Source organism: Pongo abelii, chromosome 2, assembly GCF_028885655.2.
Source record: "Pongo abelii isolate AG06213 chromosome 2, NHGRI_mPonAbe1-v2.0_pri, whole genome shotgun sequence".
NCBI lineage: Eukaryota > Metazoa > Chordata > Mammalia > Primates > Hominidae > Pongo > Pongo abelii.
In genome coordinates, this window is record NC_085928.1 from 167,999,386 (window position 1) to 168,025,000 (window position 25,615).

At 34.0% G+C, this 25,615-nt stretch overlaps 1 protein-coding gene across 14 annotated transcripts in view; it reads left to right on the forward strand.

Annotated features, from left to right (window-relative positions):
- RSRC1 (arginine and serine rich coiled-coil 1) overlaps positions 1-25,615 on the forward strand; it is a 424,026-nt gene that overhangs the window by 174,344 nt on the left and 224,067 nt on the right. For 13 of the 14 annotated variants that reach the window (XM_054552914.2, XM_063722299.1, XM_063722300.1 and 10 more), the window contains one exon: positions 16,779-16,815. In XM_054552914.2, the coding sequence (XP_054408889.2) occupies positions 16,779-16,815 (37 nt within the window). Of the gene's footprint in view, positions 1-16,778; positions 16,816-18,090; positions 19,431-25,615 lie in introns of those variants that run through there. The other variant, XM_063722302.1, reaches the window with a different exon arrangement.

Consider the following 25,615-nt stretch of genomic DNA (forward strand, 5'->3'; position numbering starts at 1 on the left):
TTTTTTGTGCCCTGAGCAGCAATGCAAACTAATGAGAGTGCCATGCATGATTTCTGTTGCAACTCCTCAGCTATTGTTAATCGCATTAAAGCAGCCATAGAAATACATAAAAGAATGAGTGTGGCTGTTTCCCAACAAAACTTCATATAGTGACACTAAAATATCAATTTCAGTAATTTTCATGTGTCATGAAATGTTGTTCTTTTGATTTTTTCCCAGACATTTAAGAATGTAAAAACTGTTTTAACTCATGTGCTGTACAAAAACAGGAAATAGGCTGGATTTGGCCTATGGGCTGTAGTTTGCTGATCCCTGATTTGTACTTTCGGCTTAATAGAATAAGCTAGCGCACTTTTAAATTCTCCATTGGCCTTTAAGTATTACTAATAAAAATTAGGTGAAAACTATCCATAAATTGAATATGTTATTTTTTATTTTATGCAGGCAGATATAAAACCATTTATTGTGAGAAAGTAATTCCTAGAAGAATCTTCATTTGTACTGTCATTTATGTGAACTAGAATAAAACAAAAGTCTTTCTTATATGCAGTGGTATTTCAAGCCTCTAGGACTTCCCCCATGCCACTTCCTCTTTTCTAGATGTAAGTTGTGCTTACTGAGCTTAGATTCTATTAGGAAAGATTGCAAGTAAATAAATAAACATAGATTATGTGGGACTATTGGGTAGCTTATGTAATCAGTGGGAACTCTGGGAAACCAGGTTGTGAAAATTGACAGGAAAAGAAGACTGGTCAGCTGGTGTTACTGCCTGTGTATACCATGGTATCAGTATAGATAGTATGCAGGCACTGACCACCCCTGCTTCTGACATTGCTGCCACTGGACTTAAGCGCTGTTGCCACTATCACCGAGAATAATCTTTTTATTCTTGTCTTTCATCAACTCTTTATTCAAATTTCCTAGTATAATTCATGTCATCCTATATTTGGAATACTTTGGATTCAAAGCTCACCGAATTTGGAATGGTATTCAGATTCTGGGTAGCTTAAAAAGCATAACAAATACACCCAAGAAGAAGGCTGTAGCGAGCAAGCATGACAGTGGAATAAAATGAGAGAAGAATTCCTTGAGCAATTCTTGTTTTCCTTTGATTCTATCTTATAGGTCCCTGTATTAACTTCTGAAATATTTTTCATATCACATATTTACGAATTAATTAAACTATTGGTAACTAATGATTAGGTACTAATTATATATTTGTGCGATGGTTTTTATACCTGTCTTTAAGCTCCACATCACCTAGTCTATGTTGTTCATAATTGTATCCATAATACCTATCACAGAATCTGGCCCAGAGATAGTGATCAGTAATAGTTGTTGAATGAATAAATAATGTTTATGTGTGTGTGTGGTGGGGGGCAAATCATGATGGCTCCAGTGAAAAGGAATTGAAGGGTTTTGAGCTCAAAAATGAAGTGATTCCTTTTTTTTTTTTGAGACGGAGTCTTGCTCTGTTTCCCAGGCTGGAGTGCAGTGGCGTAATCTCAGCTCACTGCAACCTCTGCCTCCTGGATTCAAGCAATTCTCCTGCCTCAGCCTCCTGAGTAACTGGGACTACAGGTGCATGCCACCATGCCCTGCCAATTTTTTGTATTTTAGTAGAGACGGGGTTTCACCCTTTTGCCCAGGCTGGTCGCGAACTCCTGAGCTCAGGCAATCCATCCACCTTGGCCTCCCAAAGTGCTGGGATTACAGGCGTGAGGCCCGAAGTGATTCATTTTTATAAGATTAGACTGGTTGTTTTGCGATAGGTGGATGAGAGTGAAATAACGGCGGAAGTGGTTAAAATAGCTATGACAGAATTAAGAAAGACTAGGTTGGAGGTCATGGCAATTGAATTAGGATGGTGGCAGTTGATATAAATATAGATAGTTTTTGTGATTACTTAAGAGGTAGAATCAGTAGGACTAACTGATAGATTGTATTTGTAGGGGGAAAGAGAAGAAAGTGAAGTGGTTGATTCCCAGGTTTTTGGCTTGAGCAGAAGGATGAATGATATGATCCTTTTCTGAAATTGGAAATACTGAAAAGGATCAGTTTTGAAGGAGGAACTCAAGAATTTAGTTTTGGATCTATTGAGCATAAGCTTTTTTTTTTTTAGATATCCAAATAGACATGTCAAATAGACAACAGGGTATATGAATCTGGAGCTTATGAATGATATGCATTTTTCGCACATGTACGTATAGGTTGCCGTTAATGCTGTGTGTGAGGGTGAGATGGATTAAGAAGAAAGTATAGCACAAGACTAGCGCCCAGGACTGATCTTTGGGGAGCTCTTTACCTTTGGTGGCTGGAGAGAAGAGCATGGAACTACAAGAGACTTGAAGAGCCATTTTTTTGAGAAAATGTAGAAAACCTGAACGATATAATATTATAGAAGACAAGTGAGGAAAGGCTATGAAGTATTGAACATTAGTTCAGCATGGGCTTATCAACATGAATATGAATGTTAGACAGTATCAAATGGTTCTAAGAATTGTATAAAGAGAAAGATGATAAAGTAGACTTTGGATTTGGCAACATGGGGGAACCACTGATGACTTTAGCCAAGAGTAATTTTTGGATGTAGTGGGAGGTAGGAAAGGGGAGATAGAGTATGTGTATAGTTCTCTCTTTCAAAAAGTCGAACTGAAGGGAAGCCTGTGAGTAACATGGTAGCTGAGGAAACTGGTTCCAGGCCAAAATTCTATGTGTGACCAATCAGTCATACCCATTGGCAGTTACAGAGTTTTGCCTGGCAGGCCTCATGGAAGAAAGCTGCCCTCCTCATACTGGTACACATACTTGGTACACAGCCAGTGCTTTGCAGTTTTCTGGAGGGAGATGCAGCCATACCCACCTCCCCATCCCCAGCCCTGTCTGTGCTTATCAAAGAGCTTCATGTGGTAACAAAGCAGGTTTACCTAAGCTAATAATTAAGTTGGGAAATGGATATCTACATAGAAGCCACATAAAATAATTACTGACAATCAAGTGCCAGACTATCAGGAGTTTTCTATAAGGGCAATGCATTTGACCTTGGTATCCACAGATTTAATATTCTGTCTATTCAAAGTGATGTGGCCTGTTGTATGTGACAATTTGTAACTTTTGTGTGGCATGACTCAAAGCCTATGTTCTGAGAGGATGCTGTGAAGGAGTCATGTAACTTAGCCAATGAGTAAAGCCTACTAACTGCTCAGCACTGTATCTCACAGTGGCTTTGTTTTCTTCTGATGTTAATGTATTGAACAATCCTCATCAAAGGTCTGTGTAGTAATGGTGATGTTGACAATAATTAGTAATATTTGCTAAATGCAGTATGCTGAGCACTTTACATGCATTATTGCATTTTCAACTTGGGACATTTGCAAAGATCTTAGCGCTTACCCATTAAATGTCAGGAAGGACTGTAAGTTTAGAGATTAAGAAATTATTATGAACATAGTCATGGTGGGATTTTAAGTGGTTCTTGTACAATAAATATAAGAATTTGCAGATTTTGAGAAGAAGAGAATATTGTTTTAGGTAGATGAATGGATGAGCAAAATTATGGAGGTGATAATGAACTGGTTTGAGAAGAGTTACATATTGGCAGAAAATTGTTAGCCAGGTAAGGTAGATTATAAAGCAGGCAATGACATGAACTTGGGATATGAAGACATTGGTGTTAGGGAGAAAGTATTGGAGGACTTTTGGTGATTAGTGATAGGAGCCAAAACTAACATAGAGAAAGTGGGATACATTATTGAAGAGTTCACCATTTCTGTTTGCCTCGTGCATTGCGAACATAACTGTCTTCATTATCTCTATTTCACATTCGCCATCTCTAAATTGAATTCATCTGTAGCTTGGATAATCACATACCAAAATTAGGAAGATTCTATTTGTATTAAATTATGTAGATGGTATAAGGGTGAACAAAAATGTAGACAAGGTTTTTAAAGTGAACACTAGAGGTAAAAGTCGTGTACATAAATAATTTATGATTATAGATAACAGGAAAAATGTGAGCTGAATGTAGACCCAGAATAATATACTACTCAATAAAGCTGCTGTGAGGATTTTTAAAAAAATACTTTTTAAATTGGAATAATAATTTTTTTTCATGGAAGACACTTTACAAAACATATAAACAATTAGAATGAACAAAAAAGCACTCATAATCCCACTATCAAATACTGTTTACTTTTTCGTTTATATCTTTTTAGATAAATGCACATGTACCACACTGTACACATGGATGTATAAAACTTACCCTCTTACGTTTTGTAACATGATTTAAAAAAAAAAAACTTACTATAGCACAAGACCATTTCGTGAAAATACGTAACTATGTCACAATTTTTAATGGTGATATCATTTTCTGTTGTATGGTTATATTTTATTTGACAGTTTGCCGTTATTGGGCATTTAGTTCTCAGTTTTTTTGTATTAAATACAATGGAGTGATTAATATTTTGTGAATGTATCATTGGGATAAACTTAGAGAAGCAGACTGTGAGGCAAAGGCTTTATGTGTATTATTGAGAATGTTGATATACGTTCTCCCAATTGCCCTCCAGAAAACCTGTGTTATTTTCTGCTTCCACTGGCAGTGCATTAGGATACCTGATTCTCAGCACCTTTGCCAACAATGGAAACGTTATCATTTGTTTTCACCTTTGCTTGTTTGCTAGGTGAAAAATGGCATTTCCTTTTATTTTATAGATCTTTACTGTGCACTATAAAATCTTCCTAACTGTTTAAATGTGTTAGCTATTTATACAGTATTTGTTTTGTGAATATTGTAAGAATTGAATGAGAATGCAAGTGTAAGTGACCAGGTTCAGCTAGTGTTTATTTTTACTTAAATATTCATCGCTTTGCTGCCTCCTCCCTAATCATGTTTCCAATTAAGGAGTAAAGGAATGTTGTAAAATCTTGTTTTATTCTGAGGTTATTGTTTTTTAGAGTTGACAGTAATAAATTCTCCCTTGACTAAAGTTTGGGAATTGAATTCAGGTTTCTAGCTGAGCGGTATAGTGTGATCTACTGAATCTCTCTGATCCTCATTTATCTCGTCTATGAAATAGGTAAAATAATTACATCTCTTTATGATAAAATCGTAAGTGTTAAATGAGCAGATTATGTAAAGCACTTGTTACAGCGCCTGGCAAACTCTGTTCAGTATTTCCTCACAGGTGCTTGAGAAGGTCAGTTCACTTAGACAAATACTATGAAAATTTAAGTGCTGGGAAGTGCAAAGAGGTCTTTAGGAAATGGCAAATCTTTTGACTTGAGCAAGAATCTTGAATTCTAGGCTGAGGAGTTTGATTCATTAAACAAGGAAAGACTTCATTATTATTTCCTAGCACTATTAGATGCTTACCTGATTAAAATTACACCTTAGTTTTCAGTTTCCTGTTGAGTTAAATAGGAGAACAGAAGTTAAACAGAACAACAGAAGGAAGAGAAAATCATAAAAAGACTTTAATAATTGAAAACTTGGATAATCAATTTCTGAGTTATTCAAACTTTGCTGTTTTCAGGAAAAATATACACATGTTGCACTTTTCACTCTGTCTCCCAGGCTGGAGTGTAGTGTGGCACGATCTCAGCTCACTGCAACCTCTGTCTCCTGGGTTCAAGTGATTCTCCTGCCTCAGCCTTCCGAGTAGCTGGGACTACAAGTGCGTGCCACCACACTCGGCCAATTTTTTGTATTTTTAGTAGAGACGGGGTTTCACTGTGTTAGCCAGGATGGTCTCCATCTCCTGACCTTGTGATCCACCCATCTCAGCCTCCCAAAGTGCTGGGATTACAGGCGGGAGCCACTGCACCTAGCCTTTTCCCTCAGTTTTAATAGCTAAAGACTTAATAGGATATATTTATGACCTTCCATTTGGGTTGTTGACTGTGTTACATATGGGAATATATTGCTTTTATGAAATTACTAGGACATAATTTTATAGTAGAATTTTTGGAAGTAGAAATTGTATTTTAAAATTACATTTAAATTTAGATTATTTATAATTGTAATGTGAATTTAATTGATATTTAAATATTTGTATTTATATAGAAGTAATAGAATGCATGAATTTACTTATGATTAAATAGTAGAGATGAAATATACTAGGTTTATTTCCCCTTATAAAAATTATTTAACCCCAGTTCTGCAAGTGAAATAAACATTACATAAAATCATCAATGATTTTTTAATCTAGTGATTATTCTTTTCTTATACCCCAGTTTTATTTATAAGGATAAATCAGAAAGAACCTAAATGTCCAAAAATAAGGGATAAGTTAGCTTATTGTACATCTGTATGCAGAATAGTATGCAAACATTAAAATATTATATGCAAGTATATTATTGACACCCAGAAGCTATTTACAATATATAGTAGTGAAAAAATTTAAGCTATATAACAAATCAACCATGGTCCCATTTTTATAAGAAAAATAATTGTATTTGTGTGTATTCATAAGAATGTCTGGAGGAAAAAACGAGCACATATTGAAGCTATTATCTTTGGCTAGTGGGATTTCAGGTGACTTTTATTTTTTCTTCATTAGAACCAGATGTGATTTTGAATTTTTCTACAATAAGCATTTATTATTTGCAGGGTCACTTGTAGCCCATATGGCAACTTTGTGCATATTATACAAGATGTCCCTTTTTCCTGTGGATGCATACCAGGATATACTGTTTGGCTGGGGCATATAGCTTTTAGTTTCCACTTGCCCTCTTGATTTTTTTTTGTTTTTTCATAATGAACAACATGCACAACTGTATATGATGGACCTAAAAACTTACATTATAAAAATTATTTTTAATTAATTAAAGTTGTATGACCTTTTAATACATCTTCTCTGGGCAGGGTACTCTCCATACTTGAACACTGCCAGGTCATGCTGGACCTTTGAGCTCACTCTTCCTGCCTCCTCCTTTCTGTGTACTCAGTCTACCCAAATACAATGAATCCTTCAGGATCTAGCTAAAATTACCCTTCTCTTTGAAATCTTTTCCAACCACTCTAACACATCTGGTCATTTTTCCTTTTTATGAACTTTCCTTGAACAAGGTCAAGAGCATGGGTTGAAGTGGGGGGTGATGGTGAATAGCTTGCATCTCACCTGCTAACTCCAGACAACTGGCCATGACTCCTTACTAAAATGTGTTGAGTTGCACGTGGCCTCAGTTGGAAAGAGAGTTGTCATTGATTATGAATGTTTGTCCTGCGTGTGGGAAGTACCAGATAGGTAGCATGTATGACATGCCCTTTCCCTGCCTGTATTGGACATTAACTATTTTATATACCATCTTCCCCGGTATCTGTGGGATATTGATTCCAGGACCTACTGCACATACCAAAGTCTATGGATTCTTAAGTCCCTCATGTAAAATGGCATAGTATTTGTCTATAATTTATGTATTATATCTAGATTGCTTATAATACCTAGTACAACTTAAATGTTATGTGAGTGGTTGTTATACTGTATTGTTTAGGGAATAATGTCAAGAATAAAAAATCTGCACATGTTAAATACAGATGCACATTCCCCCCAACCCCCAAATATTTTTGATCTGTGGTTGGTTGACTTCATTGTTGTGGATTCACAGATAGGGAGGACTGACTGTACTAGCCTTGGTTTGACAACACAGTTTTTAACATCTAAGGCATAGATACCATATTTTTTCTTGCTTTTTTTCTGTTGATGATGTTTATGTTGTTATTGTTTTTATTATCCCCTCAGAATTTATCGTGGAGCTAAGGGAGCTCAGCAAATAACATTTCTGTTGTACTTCTTTCACCTTGACATTTCAAGTCTGTTTCTGCTATAATTTCTCTTGTGTCTAAAAGACCTTTTTTATTGGTTCTTTTACATCAGATCTACTGATGACAAAATTTTAGTTTTCCTTTGTTTGCAACTGTTATCTAGAGCATGACTTCAGAAATATTGAAATCTCTTCTCTTTCCCCTGTAGACCCTTTCTGTGAACTCTGTTTACTTGACTGGTTTTAAGTGGCGTAACTGATCCATACCAGCTTAAGTGTTCAGCTTCCCATTGGAATAAGCCAAGTGTGTATCATAAGCCCTTGGCTGTTTTAATATATTTAATTTAAACTTGTCGTGACATAGTGGATGCTCACTAATATTTGTCTATAAAACTAAAGGATCTTAAAAAGAAAACAAAATACTTAAATTTTGTTACTATGGTAGACTTATCTGTGCAAGTGATTTATAAGTTCTAGAGCTTTATTTATTACCGATAACAGTCAGATGAAAAACTACTTGTAAAATGCAAACATCTGAAAACCATCATTCTGAACTATAGTAACATAAGAATATTCATTTAGAGCCACTAATTTGCAAGGTGTTCGCCAATCAAGGGAAAAGTGCTAAGAATTCTAACCAAACCTGAGAAGCAGAAACTGAGAATTTCAGGAAGATCTTTGTAGATCAGAGTACTGACATTAAGCATTTTTTTAAATTGAGTTAAAATACAAAAATAGAAATTATTTTTGCCTGCTTTTCCCAACACCGTACCTTCTTGCAAATAGAACATAAGAATGTGCTTATATCAGGATATCTGTAGTGTTCTATTGGATACTAGCCAAAATTGATCTGTCTATCCATCCATCCATCCATCCATCCATCCATCCATCCATCCAAGATTTGATGTTTGAAAATGAGACTGACTTTCATTTATAGGTATTACAGTTGAAATGGATTTCAAGACAATTAAGAAAGCTGAAACTTATATAAAGATTTTTTTTTATTTTGGAAGTGAAGTGTAGTCAATTGGTCCATTATTAGGCTGTTGTATTGAACCAGTATTTACTGAGTGACTTCTATATTATATGCTGATTATCTTGTTAATCTGTGATTTTGAATGTAAGGTGAGAAAAATTTGAGAAATAGATAACTGAACAAAGACCAGTAGTAAATAGTAGAGCTGAAATTAGAACTCAGCTTTTTTTGTTTTGTTTTGTTTTGAGACGGAGTCTTGCTCTGTCGCACAGGCTGGAGTGCAGTGGCACGATCTTGGCTCACTGCAAGCTCCGCCTCCCGGATTCACGCTATTCTCCTGCCTCAGCCTCCCGAGTAGCTGGGACTACAGGCGCCCGCCACCATGCCCAGCTAATTTTTTGTATTTTTTTTTAGTAGAGATGGGGTTTCACCGTGTTAGCCAGGTTGGTCTCAATCTCCTGACCTCATGATCCACCCACCTTGGCCTCCCAAAGTGCTGGGATTACAGGCGTGAGCTACCACACCTGGCAGAACTCAGCTTTTTCTTAGATTTATATTTTGCCAAACTTTTTATTCATCAATAACATTTGATACATAACAAAATCTAATACATGTAAAAATGTTTTCATTATTGTTTGAGATGGAAAATGTAGATTTGTAATAATGTATGTAGTCAGGCTTTTATAAGCCTTCAGTGACATCATGTAAAAATCCAACTCCTGTAGATTTTGCTTTATGAAAGAAAAAAATACAAAATTAACTATGATCTTAGCTCTTACATCCATAGAAAACTGCAGCATACTAATCTTTTAAAAGTAAATAATATGTTTAGTTCATGACAAAAAAATCTACTGTACATTTTTATGTTGGCCAGGTGCAGTGGCTCACGCCTGTAATTCCAGTTCTTTGGGTGGCTGAGGTGGGAGGACCACTTGAGGCTAGAAGTTCAAGACCAGCTTGCACAACATAGCGAGGCCCTACCTATCTCTACAAAAAATAAGAAAAAAATTAGCTGAGTGTGGTGGCACATGCCTGTGGTCATAGCTACTTGGGAGCCTGAGGATGGAGGGCCACTTGGCCCCAGGAATTAGAGTCTAACTAGATGTTGCTACTGCATTCCAGCCTGGGTGACAGAATGTCTCTTAAAAAAATTATTCTTAATAGTTAACTCCATTTTTCATAATTACTGTGTATGTACACATTTTTACATAGGATAATACATTAGTGATTATAATTATATTTAATCTTTTATTTACCAAGGACTTGTTCAGTGGAATGATACTTTAATGCTACTTCAATTAGTTATGTGATTTATGGTTTATGAGTATTTTATAACTAAACCCTCACTGGAATTTTGGCTTGCTCTTTGAAATGCTTTTGGTTATATTTATTTTGTTAAGTTTCTACTCATCCCCCCAAAAAAGTCACTTTTCTTTTAGATATCTTTTGTTTCTTAAATCTGTTTTTAAGTAATGACTTTTATAAGTAAATCCATAATAGATTTTGGATTGAGATAATAGGGAATGATGAGAAAAATTGTCATTACTTTACTGGGAGAATCAAGTAATTTAAGTTATTTTCCTAAGCTTATATTTTGACAAATGTAGATGCAAAATATTGATAGTAAGGGAAATTGCCATCATCAGAAAGAATAGTATGTTTTCAAAATAAATATCATTATTAAGTGTGGCTCCTTAACCCGATTCCTCTAGACTACTAAAAAACCTGAATATTCATTGGTATGATTGATACTATTCTTCTGTTTTAAGAAAAGGAAAGAAAAGTCAATGACTTTCTGGTAAGACTAGATCTAAAAAATCTTAGTCTTTTTGTTTACAAATTTCTTAAGAGGACATAAGCTTTATTATAGCAATAGTTTTTAGACTTAGAGTATATTTCTTTTGGAAAAATAATGAAATTTGTTTGTAACAAAGGGAAAGTAATACCTACTTTTAATTTTTTTCTTGCCTGCCATGGCATGATTGATACATGGCATCTTCTCACGCCTAAGATTAAAACTATCAGGTGCCACCTGGTTTATTTAGGACAACCTCAGTCTTGTCCCAGTTAGTTTTAAAATGTCTGCTTCATAGATATTGAGCCACTGCATTTCCTGCTTTAGAGCCTTGTGTTATGCCAACATTACTATCTGTGCTGCCTCAACTACAAATTGGATGAACAGCCTGTGACACTTTTTCAATATTATTACATTAAACCAAGTGGATTTTGATTGATAACCTAATATTCAACTAATGCAGAACATCAATCATGGCAAGTATATTAATTATTTAATATTGCAGTCTAATTCAGAAATCGATGTGCTGCATGAGGGGAAGGGAAACTCATGGTTCCCAGAAGATTTAAGACAGGGAATGATTAAAAAAAGACCTGCTGTACTCCTGTGTGTTAGTTCGATACAAATCTTTATTCATTTGCCAATAATCTCTTCCCATTTTCCACTTCAGGACCATTTTATCAGTTTTGAGACCTATAATTGAATTAAGTCTGCTTTCAGCACAGGGCAAAAGGAGTTGCACAAATATTGATGAAGTCATGACAGGGACAACCCAAGAGACAGACCACTAAAGAGGACAGGTTTATACCATTTGTTGTAAGATCCTTCTATCAATGTCTTGGATGTTGCCGCTCTATTTTTTCAAATTCATTAAAACTCTTAGAATCACTTTTAAGACTTTTGTGTTTAAATATCCTCTATCATAATAACATTTCTATCGTTTATTTTTTATCTTCATGTACATTATCCTTCTTACTCTTTCACAGCAACCTTGTGTATTAGGTAAGGCAAGTAAGCCTCACATCATAGGTGGACAATCTGAGATTGAGAAAAGTTGGATTGTTACTCAAGCTCACAGGACTATTTTGTAGTAGTGTTTAAATTTGAGTGTAGGCACTCTGCTTCTAAAACCAGTATTATATGTCATACGGTTTTGTGTTGTATTTATGTACTCATGATACTTTACCTGTGTTGTTTTGAGGTGGTCATTCTTCCTTATCTTTCTGACCAAAGTAAAAGAAAACTGATTTTCATGGAGAACTTGCTTAAACTTAGGTGTCCCAATGTGATATGTGTTAAGCTTTATGTATATGCAAATCTTCCAGATATAAATGAAAACTTCTTGGTTTATCTTTCCCTAGACTAGAATAGACTTAAGTCCCTGACTCTCATATATATGTATATATTACCTAAAATTACCTTCTTTTCATAATATATACATACATACATATGTATACATACATACGTAATACATACATACATATGTATGTATGTATGGGAGTAGGGGACTTAAATGTATTTTGTCATTAAACCATTAAACTTTCTGCCCCAGCTTTCTTTTGGTCCATATTTGCCTGGTTTTATGGGAAACCTTTTTTTGGGAAACCCTTCTGAATCATTTTGTATTATGTGTATTTTGTAAATAATACATTGCTGGATTTTGGTTTTTTATCCAATCTGAAAATCTTTTCTGGGATTTCAATTCAAGATGATTATGGGTGAACTTTCTCTAGTTTTCTTTTTAGTTATTGATTACTTAGATTACAATAATTGCTCAATTCTAGGCCATCCTTTGCTTGCCTTACCTTGTTGATTCTTCCTGAATTTATTAATCTTCTTACCTGCATTATATTCTTCAAGACTTCTTTTAAATGATGTCTTTGTGTGGTGAATTTTCTGAAACCTTCTATGCTGAGAATTTCTTTATATTTCTTTGTATTTAAATAATAGTTTATTAGCCATATGTTAATTCTTGGTTCACAGTTCTTTTCCTGTAACATTTTATCTTGAGAGTTGTTATTACTCCATTGTCTTCTTGTCTTCACTTTAGTGTTGGGAAATCTAATATCAGTGATATTCTTCCTTTGTGTAGGGGTCTCCTTTTTCATTCCGGAAGCTTTTTGACTTTTCTCTTAATCCATTATAGTCTTAAATGTCCGTATAATATGCTTTGCTGCAGATTTTTAAACATCCTTTCAGCACTCTATGTGCCCTTTCAACCTGAGATTTGAATATTTTTATATCTGGGAAATCTCTCTCATTATTTCTTCAAATATTTCTTCTCTTCCATTTTTTTTAACCTGCCTTCTAGGATTCTCATTATATAGATGTTAACACTTCTACTCCTGTTCTTAATTCTATCAATTGTTTGTCTTGTCTTTTTACCCCCTCCCTATGCCTTCTGCAATAGTTCTTCTACCCAGTTTTCCAGCTTATTAATTCATCCTCTGTCTGTATCTATTGTATTTTCAATCCATCCTCTGAATTCTTTATTTCAAATGATTATGTTTGTAATACCCACTATCATATATTGGTTCTTTTTCATAACTTCATTTTCATACTTATATTTCTAAAAATCATCTCTGAAGATGTTATTATGTTTACATTCTTGTTTAGTTTATTCTGTTTTCGCTGGATAAGATTATTATTTTTTTAAATTCTGGCTTATACATCTTACAGTTTTCCTTGTGGGTTCATCTTTTTTTTTCCTAACAGCATTTAGCTGCCTTGGATAGTAATTTTAATCTAAAAGGAGGGGTAAAAACCTAAGATCTGACTTGTGCTTCTCCAGGCTAATTTAAAAACTAGAATGGACAATCTCTAGTGTTCTAGTTTAGCCTCAACTACTTTCCCCATTGTGGCTCCCACACCCTCAAAAACAGTAAAAAATAAATAAATAACCACCCACACCCTACACATGTTCATGCACATACAGGCACCTGTGCCTTCCTCCTAATACTACTGTTTTTTCTCAGGCAGCCACTCAGTGTTGCAAATTGCCTTGCTCTTTATATGGGTTGGAGATAGAGTGGGGCTGAGTAGTACTGCTCAGAGACCTGAGCTGGTTGCTACTGACTCTGTACCCAAGCTTGTCTTGTGATTCAGATGTCATATCCTTAAATATATTGATTCAGTCATTGTATTGGGTGCTGGAATATAAAAATTAAAAAGATGGAATGCATATCGTCAAGGAGTTTTCACTTCACTGGTGTAAGTAGGAAAGTAAATAAGCATTTATAAAATACTGTGATCAGTTCTGTGATGGGACATGCCCAGAGTGTTAATGGAAATGTATAGGAAGAATTCATTACATAATTTGTGGGACAAAGAGAAGGTTTCCCCAATTGAAGAATGGTTTAGGATGAGTCCTGAAGGATAGATTTTTGTTAGATAGAGAAGATTAGAGGAGGCTGGGAGAAAAGGAGCATTTGGGGTAGAGGGTGAAAGTGGTTCATTGGTGAGTGAAACCAGGTTAGTAGTTTGTTGTGGCTGCTGTTGTTACTTTTCATGTAATGTAGCTTTGACAAGATAACAGAGGGAATAGGTAAACTGCAGTATGGTGGATACTGTAGATTTTAAGAAGAGAATTGACATGATTAAGTTTACATTTTAGAAAGATTTTGTTGTGTTAATGGAAAATGAATTGACATGGGACAAGGCAGGAACTACTGGCATTCAATAAGAGACTATTGCAGCAATTTAGGGAGAAAAGATGATGGACTGAAATAACATAAAAGCTGTGAAGATAGAAAGAAATAGTTAGATCTAATGATAATTAAGGATGTTGGATAGCCAGGGCCCTATGGTTGATTACATTTGGTTACATTTGATAGTGAAGGAAAGGGAATGTGCCAAGAATGATGACTAGTTTTCTCTCAGCCATGCCATTCAAGACATTTTATAAATATCTTTTAATTTAAATAATTACTTAGAAACATGGCAAAGCAATAGCCTACATTGTCTTTTTGTTTTAAAGAACAGTTTCTTGTCCTCATTCTAAAATACAGGTATCTCAGAAAATTAAGTGATTTTCCCTAAGATTGTGGCAGACACAGTTGACAGCAAACCTACCCTGAAATGAAGCTATTTACAGTCTTTGTTTACCCCATTTTGTGTGGACATTAATATCTTTCTTTCAGAATTTTTAACGTGTATGATGATGAGATGCTGCATCAGACCCTCCTGGCACCGTTGTATGACATACCTTAACCTTTCTAAAATCTGAAATATTCTGATAAAGCATGTCTAGCCCCAGCTATTTCAGATAATAAAGTATGGACTTATACTTTGAATCTGATCATTTTTTGTTCTTTTTATATTGCAATATTATTTTCTAATAAGAACCATTTTGTGACAATGTAGCTGTGGGAGAAAGCGAAGTAGATGTCTATTATATAGCACAGACTCTAAGATAGATTGCCAAGTGAAGGTACAAAACAGAGTGTATAATATGCTTCTATTGTGGATTTCAACAAACGTAGAAGGGAGAAAGACACACACACACACACACACACACACACACACACACACACACACACGCACGAGTGCATAAAATATCTTCAGAAGAATAAACCAAGATTGAGAACTGGGAGTCAGTGATGGGAGGAAGACTTAATTTTATTGTGTGTGTGTGTGTGTGTGTGCACGCATGTGCACACACACATATATGTTGCCCTGTTCAGATGTTTCACTATATGTTAATACTTTTTGGTTTAAATTTTAAGTTATACAAATAACTATATTTGAATGTTCTTGTGAAAATGTAAAGATTCATTTGACTTCCAGCTCCGATAAATGCATTAATTTTGTAATGATAAAGTATAAAATAATTATTTATATAGATAGTAGCCTTCTCTCACACCTTGCAGTAATTTATTCCTATCATTTGTCAGTAGGACTGCAGACATTAGAGATTAAATAATGAGTTTCAGAAACCATTAAATATCTAAACATTGAATATATAGTTTTGCTAAGATTGCCAGAAGCAGGAAATACAGAAGAGAATGGCTGAAAATTAGTGCTAATCAGTAGAAGTGGGAATTTACTCTAATATATCAGACTGGGCAGTGAGAGCAAAGGTTGGAAGCCATGAGTACAGTTTTCCAGCAGCAAATCTGAAGGGAATAAAAATGGAGAAATTTGGAAAGATAGTATAGCAAGACAAAGGAAACAGGTAAGTATATCTTTGGCAAAGAAAAAATAGAAGACAGAAATAGAAAAGAAAGTTGAGACCCCTCAGAGAAGTGAGGAGATGTGGGGAGAAGATTAAACATCATGAATATAATAATGTTGTTTATTGTTGGAGGATTTATATTAATAATTACTTTCTGCAATGTGGTAGGATTATAATTTCTTGTTAAAATAGGTAATGCTTGGTACTTAAAATGGAACTGAAATATTGCTTGATCAGAATGAGAAAAGCCAAAGTTCATTTGTCACAAATAAATTAGTACAGATTGAAATCAGAAAAAATTTAACTATTTGCTACATTTCAACAAATCTATATTTAAATTGTGTTTGCTACATGTACAGATACTTGTATTTTCAGTTCCATAAGCAGTCTCTTTTACAGTAAAAAGCAGGAAATTTAATACTTAAAATATATCATGATATTTGATGTTTATGTTTTCTTTGGTGATATTTTCTTTTTTAATGTTAAAATGTTCATAGGTCCTGATTTGTAGTGAGCATTAAATTCATAAAATTAATGACAGGAGAAAATAGGTTAAGATTTAGTTATTTAGCTGTGTACTCACTAATGTATTCTTCATGTGTACATTCTTTTTATAAAAATGCAACCATTGATGGATGGATATTTGAGAAACCAAATATAATAAAATGTGAGTTATAGAATCTGGGTGGTGGATAGAATCTGTAAATTTGAACATTTTCATAATAAATGTTGGAAATAAACAATAATATAATAAAATTTCTAATAGAAAAGCTAGTGTGAAAGGAATAGATATTGTGTGAAGAATAAAATGATGTTTGTGAGTTCTTTACGTTTTTCATTGACTGAAAAATCTGAAACTTTTTTTAGTGAAATACCAATTTAGTGGTAAATCTGATATAAATTATCTGTTCACTTTTGATAAAAACTGTTTTGTCCTTAAAAACAGTGTTATGAACATAAGTAAATACATATGAAAAAATTACAAGGGTTTATAAAACATTTTTGAGGTAAACAAATTAGAGCAGACAAGGATTTAGCAACTATTTAGAACTTTTACTCTTCTATTTTAGGGAATCTGGAAACATCAAAGCTGGATTAGAACATCTGGTAAGTTCTAATTTTCTCTTGAACATTTGCATCATCTTTGATATCTGCATTCTAAATGAACACTTTTGAATGAACTTTGAATACCTTGTATTGAGAAAGTCAACCATTTCCCAAAGGGTCAGCTTACTGTTATTATGTGAAGGCACTTACATTTTCATTTCTCTTATCATTTCAAGGGAATTTAAAAATTTTTTAAATTACTTTTTTTTTGATGTAGAGATGAAATAAAATGGATGACAATCCTTGGATTGATGCTTGCTTTAATTATAAACAAAAATTGTTTGGTGTAGAATTTTTGGCATATCTTGATCTGATGAAAACAAGCTTGTGTTTTAAGAAAAACACAATCAAATATTGCATGCATAAATATGGTATGTTTTAGCAATTTAGCAGCTTTGAAAGAAGTGCACAGCTTTGTCTTTCCTGATGTCTTTGCTTTATGAATAATGCATTGGTTTAAACTACATTCAGATTTAGAATATAAAGTAATTGAGATGCAAAATTTTTGGTTTAAGTAAACATTTTAGAGAAAAGTGAAATTCAAACTGATTTAGCATTAAAATCTGTTATTGATCAAAAAATTGGAAAACCCTTACAATTGTAATATGTTTGAAATTCATTGAGCCCACTGTATTGAGTGTTTATTACAACATTAAGTAGTTCATTTAAACTGAGCATTACAGAGTCATCCTCTGGTTTCTGGTCAGATCCAAATGTTGAATAATTAATGGTACAGATTCTTTTGTAAATACAGTCTAAGTAGTTTTTTAATGCAAGACTTCATTCGTATATCATACTGTAGCTTTGTTAACTATTAATGTACTTTTGTTCTGCTTCCACAAAAGCAAACAGTAGCAAGAGACAGCTTCATTTTGACTTATAGCAGTTTTATAGTTGGAAGGAATTTTTGGTTTTTCTTTTAGAGCTATTGGAAACTGAGGAAACCTAGACTTTTAAAAGTGATCCTAAAAATTAGAGATTAATTATTAAAAAGGAGGATATAATAGAAAATTTGAGTATGTATTTGGGGATCAGAAGTTAGTAAATAACATGGTTATTTTCATCATTAAAAAATATTTCCTGAACCACTGTTTATCACTTCATAATAGCACATAGATTTAGGACATATGGACGTCAGAATAAACATGTTAATCTGTAACATCACATTCCAGTATCAGGGGCTTACAACAAGGAAGAACAGCTATCATAGTGCCAAAATGAGATGTCTTTTAATTTTTATTTTTATTTATTTATTTATTTGTTTGTTTTTTTGAGATGGAGCCTCGCTCTTTCTCCCAGATTAGTGTGCAGTGGTGCGATCTCAGCTCACTCCAACCTCTGCCTCCCAGATTCAAGCGATTCTTCTGCCTCAGCCTCCCAGTATGTGGACTTACAGGTGCCCATCACCACAGCCAGCTATTTTTTTGTGTGTTTTTAGTAGAGATGGGATTTCACCGTATTAGCCAGGCTGGTCTCAAACACCTGACCTCAGGTGATCCGCCCACCTCAGCCTCCCAAAATGCTGGAATTACAGGCGTGAGCCACCTGGCCTGAGGTGTCTTTTATACTTTTGTTGTAAATTATTATTTATTAAAAATACTTTATATATACTTTGTTCGTGTTCTTCAGTAAATAAAAATGGCTTTGATGTTTTACTAGTTTAAATTTCATACGTTTTATACTTACTAGTAGCATCTCATTTTCAGTGACTATTTCACACATTTATATTGTACTTACAATTTGATCCAGCAGTAGTTTTCTAGCTGTGCCTTGGGCTGCCCAGAAAGCTCTCCAAAGCAGGTGGTACTCCAGACTTCTACTACTCACTTTAACCAAAATAGTTCCACTTTTAGTTATTTTGTAAACTTTTGAACTTTTAAATAACATTTCATCTGAAGAAAGAGTACCCTGGCTAAAAATATTTTAAAACTTTTTATAAAACATAGCTACTCATTGAAGAATATGTATATTAATTATTCTTCCCTATTCTTGACACTAAGTTATATTTTGTTTTTACTTATGTCATATACCTCAAATGTATTTCAAAGATAAGCATTTTGGGAATGAGAGAGCCAGGTCATATACCTCAAATATGTTTCAAAGATAAGCATTTTGGGAATAAAGAGCCAGGACTAGCATACAGTTAGGTAGTAAGAAGCGGATGATTTGAATGCATTTTGTCTTAGTTGTTTGAAAGACTGTAACTTGATGTTGTAATTGACCCACTAACTGTGAACTATTAACAATACATTCATCTATCCATCTGTCTGTTTATCCATCCATTCATCCATCTTGCATTGTACATTAATAATACTCATTAAAGTCAGTGATATTATGAAGAATACCTTTATAAACCTTTCTAAAAAGGTTCATGCCTAAAATGGAGCTTAACTCACAATTTATAGGTTGAGCATTAATGAAACCTGTTCTGTCTAGCATCTGTGGACGCCTGAGATTTGTGTCTCTCCCTTTCACTGCTGAGCAGATTGTTTAGAGCCTTCTAGCATAGATGTAGTTCTTCTTTGAATTGGCTGTATATCCAAATACAATTAGAAGTATATTTTTTAATAGATCAGTGTTAAAAAATATATAATAATATTAAAATAAGAAAAGCATCCTGTACATTTGGAATTAATCTCTTCTTTGTATGGCTTTCTTCAGTCTTTGTTTTTAAAAAATTATTTACTTAGATTATCATAGAGAATTAGCATTGTTCTAAGGGGGTAAAAGCCAATATACATTTTAATAAGTTAAGAAAAATTATATTTGTTGCTTGTTATACTTGCTACCAGGTAACATAGTTGCCCTGTTTTCGTACTATATGTTTATATGCTCTTCTTGGTATATAGTTATATGTAACCCTGAAAAGGGGAAAGCAAGTGTGGATCTGTGGAGAAAAGAGTGGGATAGGTGGACTCTTCCCCTGGAACCTCTTCAAGAACTGATTTCCTTAAGTTTTTTACAGTCTCTTAGACCATTGATTCAGCCTGTCTGTTTTTTTTTTTTTTTAATCATTTCTTTCTCTCAATGTTGCCAAGTGATCCTGAGAACTGTCTTAGTATCTCATTCTCCTCAGCTTAAATTTTTTATAATATACTGTCTAATACCATCTTATTTTTCTTTTCACAAACTTGTTCACTACCCATAAAGCCTATGCCTTTTTGAAGTTCTAGACTCAGACTTTGAAGGCTGTTGCTCTGTTATCCATTGATGATTCTTGTCTAATGATTGCAAAATATAGATTTTCCAATTCTGCTACTCCCTCCATGTTACAGCCAGCATTCTACAGTAAGAAAGAGCCCACCTTCCTTATTTTATTTCTCTATTTATCGGGAGTAAGGACTCATGATTTTAATATTATTAAATAGGGTATTGTCAGTTACTTCCCTTATTTATTTTGATGCTCAGATTGTCCCAGATTTATCAAGGGAAAATCTTTTCAAGATGGCTTCTGGGTTCTTATAACAAGTGAGAAACCTGACTCCTAATAACACCAATACAGTTACTCATTTGTTCAGTCATATAATACCCATAAAATAGTTTTAGAATTGCTACAAGCATACTTTGAGTAAAACAACCCTATTAAAAAGAGTTAAAGATTTATTTGCAGTTCCCTTTCTCCAATGAATATAGTTATGTTATTCATTTGAAATATAGTTGCATTTATTTGTTTCTGTTTGCATTCAATTTAGGTGTCTTTGTCCCCATTCCTATTGATTTAATTATCTTTGAACATGTATGATGTTAACATACTTTCAGAGGTCAAAATTATACACAGTGGTGTTCTCAGAGAGGTGTGTCACTCTCTTGCTTTCTAGCCTGTTCTCCTCCACCCCTTGTAAATAGCCAGTTTGATTGACTTCTGGTTTATTATTAATCCTTTGTTTTTTTGTTTTGTTTTTTGGTTAAACTGTGTGTGTGTATGTGGTGTGTGTATTCTTTTTTTTCCTTTTTTTGCTTAACATTATATCCTGGAAAAATTACTGTGTGTATCATTATATTTATTGTGTTTCTTTATTAAGGGTCTGAGATTTTAGCCTACTTGCATGCCTTCCACAGTTGTATAGATACTGGCAGAAGATATGAGATTCCTGGGTCAGAGGCAAAGTGGTTTATAGCTAACAGCACAACAGGTAGCACATGCTTCACGTGTGCATAGGTTTCTCTTGACCCTCAGGTTCCAAGAAGTAATGCTGCATATTCAGTGGGTTTGTGTCATAGCTCAGTGCCTATAACATTTTTTAAGGCCTAAAGGAAATGAGTGAAAATACTGCTTATAATGTTGTGCTTAATTAGATTTTGTAATGAACTTAAGAAAATAATTTTTTTAATTTGATGAATAATCGCTTATAGATGAAAGGCCTTCTGATAATGACCCCAAGGTTATGTCTGTTATCACAGAAGGGTTGAAGGACTGGAGGTGAGTGGTTATTAGATGTTGCTCCTGACTTTTTTTTTTTTTAATGCTGCTCTAAAGTTGTAGAAAGTTGGCTCTAAGTTCTTCTTGTTCTATCAAAGGGTGCTGACTCCATGTTTTTTTCTTTTTTCTTCCTTTTTTTTTTTTTTTTTTTTTTTGAGATGGGAGTCTTGCTCAGTCTCCCAGGCTGGAGAGCAGTGGTGCAATCTTGGCTCACTGCACCCTCCACCTCCCAGGTTCAAGTGATTCTCCTGTCTCAGCCTCCTGAGTAGCCGGGACTGCAGGCACCGGCCACCATGCCTGGCTAATTTTTATATTTTTAGTAGAGACCAACATGATTTTACCATGTTGGCCAGGCTAGCCTCGAACTCCTGACCTCAGATGATCCGCCCTCCTCGGCCTCCAGAATGCTAGGATTATAGGCATGAGCAACCGCGCCCAGCGACTCCATGTTTTTTCTACCATTATGTTTTAAAGTTCTGGATAATGTAGTGAGTGGTGATGCTTATTGGACTACTGAATGGGGATTAAAATGTTTACTTTCAGCTGGGGGTTTAATGAAGTCAACACGTTTTTATTTTTCCAATTAAGAAAAAGATACAGGAGATAGAACCTTGCCATTTGATGACAATACAGCTATTATTATTTTATAAGCAAACTATAAAAATGATGCTATCCTTTTCTCTTGGGAGAAGGATTTAGATCAGAAAATATTAAGTTGAGCTGTTTGAAAAATTGTTACTTTTTCAGGTCAAAATAGTTTTGTGGGTTGTTTCTGGCTTGAAAGAAGGACAGCTGTGCTATGCCCCCTTTGGCAAGGAATGAAATGAATTATCCTGATCAGTATGATGTTTCTAAAGCTTCCTTTGTTCTCTTTTCTGAAAGTCAAATAAATAGAAGTGGCTTGTAGTAACTGTACAGGGTGATCTGGGGCAGTGCTTCACCATCTTTAATGTACATATGAGTCACCTGGGATTCTTGCTTAAAGCACATTCTGATTCTTTGGGTCTGGGGCACAATTTGAAATTATGCATTTCAACAAGCTCCTAAGCAAGGTTAATGCTGCTGGTTCAGTGACCACCAGGAAGAAAAATACATTAAAAGGCCTTAAATTGAAAGACATGTGTCCAGTGAAGAAGGCCTTCTGAATCTGGTGAAGAATCTAGATGTTTTCATTGTATTCATTGAGTATTATTCTGCAACCTATGAATGATTGGTTGGGTGTTCATAAACCCAGGGGAAGAGGTACTCCAAAAAGTTTATAGAGGGGCAAAAAATTCATCTTATCTTGCAAGATTAACAGACATTTGTTTTAAAATTTTTGGTTCAGATGTTAAGTTGTATTTTTCAGGACTGGAGTTGGACACTAGGACTAATAATACCTTGTTAAGCTTTAAGTGGGAAATTAAATGAATGATAATACATCTTTTAGTGGAAAGGGTTACAAGTGTTTACAGCTTTAAGTGGGATTTGTTTTCTATTAATAGTTGAATAGCAAAAGAACTCTGGAGCGATACCTGTGGGTTTTGTCTTTCCACAGAGGTCTCATTTATGTTTCTTATATTGTATAACATTTGAGAGTGATGTCCTACTTGTCCTTGTGGTCAACTAACACAGTCTGACCATTTTAAATGTTGAAAAGCAACTGTCATTAATAGTTTGTTTAGCCCATCAGTGGTTTATAAGAATATAGTTCTGCTTGCCAGAAATGTGGGCAGGCCCATTGCTATTAGGTATTCATCAATAACTATCAGGTTCCAATAAAAGCCCTTTCCTTTCTGTTTTAGACTATTTTATATAGGACTTGAAAATCAAACTGCTATATTTCGGTTTTTAGACTAATAGTTCTATTTAACACAAGCATAAACACAGTTAATGGATCATTATCATACTTTTGGGGATTCAGTTAATATACAACATGAGCTAGAAAATGCAAAAATAGATTATAAACTCTAAACTTTCGTCTGTAGCACTTTAAATATTTCAGTTGTAGCTTCCTATTTTCTTACTGTGTTCTGAAAATATGTTTTTGACATTTGTCTAAATGCGTTTGAGAATATATTATCTCAGAATGCACTGATGTTACCTGTATACTCAATAAATTTATTAAACACTGATTAAAAATATTTATTAGCTCATGTCACTATTTAAGGATTTCAGCATAATAGATACCTTTCTCCCAACATTTTAATATATTTTTCTCACCTAAGACAATATATATTTGAGGTTTAGGGTAAAACTGCATATTAAAACAGACACTTTCCTCAAACTGTGATCATGAGATGAAACAGCATGAAGTTTTTCTTCTTTCTACAAGACCAATTCCATAAATCTTTCTCTTTCCTTTTAACAGACAGTGCATCCTATGAATGTGTGCAAATTAAAATACCTTTAATGTGGATAAAATGTTAATATCATGTTAATGTCATATTACTGTCATAATTTCTTAGGCAGTTTACAGATCTTAAATCTGAGGACTGGCATATAATCTAGTCATAAACAGTGCCATGTCAAGTGATCCATTTCTCTGATACATTTTGATGAGTTACAAGTTTATTGAAAATTGCTTCGTAATAAATGATTAATATTGTCCAGTTATTCAAATATCATGAACTTGGGCCCTTCTCTGCCCTTCCCCAATCCCTCCTTTCACCCTCTAGAGAAAGATTTGTGTGTTTTATTATAAGGCACAATGGTTTTTAAAATGGAGGGGAAATGGTGGCAGGCCAGCGTTCAAAAAAAAGGACAAGATGTCATGCAATTTTCATGATATTGTTAATAGTCTCAGAATTATGTTTAATATAGATAACTTTTTTTGACTTTTATGCACCTGAGGTTATTAAAGCTTTTTAAAGTAAAACTAAATATTCTAAATGCATTAAAGTATCTCCCACTTCTCATTACTTAAGGGTCTGAAGATCAGACCTTCTTGTAACTACTGCAGTAACTGAATATTGTATTCTTATTATTGTTTTTTGTATTAGGGTTCAAAACACTGTAGGCTTACCTTCATTGCAGAGCATCCCATGTGGTACCTAGTAGTTATTTCAGGGGCTTTCTTGGGATCTAACTTAAGTAACTGTAGAGAGAGAACTAGCAACAGGGATAACAGCGTTGCTTTCTGTTTCTCCAATCAAGGTATTAGGAGTTAAGATGGAGAACGCCTTTGCCACAGTGCTATCTTTAATCACGCTTATTACCATTTGACACTGAATAATGGTATCTGTATTTAATTTTAACATACACAGCCTGTTTATTTTAGGAAGAGCACAGCACAAAGAGTCAGAATATTGTGATTTTACTGTGTGACCTCTAGAAAGGCACACAACTGCTCTGTTTCACTTTTTTCATTTTCCCCTTACTCATAGCATTGTTAAAATAGTATGTGAAATTTATCAAAGCATAAGACTTTTTAAAGTATATCATTATTTTTGTAGAGAAAGAAAAAATTGTAACAGTTCCAGTTAATGTAAGAAACTTTAGATAAAAACAATATCTTAATTCCAGTATACTCAGAGTGAACTATGAGAACATTTTGTCCTTTATCTGTTTATATCCTTACCCTTTGAAAAACTTCGTTATATACTTTTAAATATTATAAAGTACTTTAATACGTGTTCATTGTAATATGTCAAAAAACTGATATATAAAAAAAAGATTATATCTTTTCCTACCTGCCATCAATCTTGTCTTAATAGTTACCACTCATCTCCTGTATCCTTCTCTATTTTCAGGCATATATATGCATATATTACTTAGCTTTTTGTTAGCTTGTAAAAATACAGTCATACTATGTATGATATTTTACAACTTGGACTTTTTATTTGTTTAGTGCTAGATGCAGTATGTATACACACATATGAAGCTGGTTTTTGCTGGAATTCTGTCAAAATCTGAAAGTTAATACTATTACTATATCATTTAAAGCATTTCTAGGGAAAATTTGAGGACCACGTAATTTGTCTTTTATGGAATCAGCACAGATTCAACTTTATTTTTACTTTGGTTACCTTGATTACAGTATGTGTAAGAATAGGCTTATGATAAATTTATTATAATCAATACAGGAAAGAATGGGTTACTTTATATAAGAAAATCCTATCTCATAATTGCAAAAAACAAATAAGCGAAGATGATTAGATCAGAAGAGGGGCTTGTGACATCTTTAAAATATTGTTTAGATTTATTACAGACTAGTATTTTTAAATTTGAAATTTTGACCCAACTCTTTCTGTAACATTTTATTATAATCTTCAATTTTGGTAGTGACTATATCATATCATCATATTATAGTATAATTTCTTTCTTTGTTGACTCTACCTTTTAAGTAAATATTCAGCTTTTTATTTATTTTTTTGACTAAATTATTCAGCATCTGCTCTT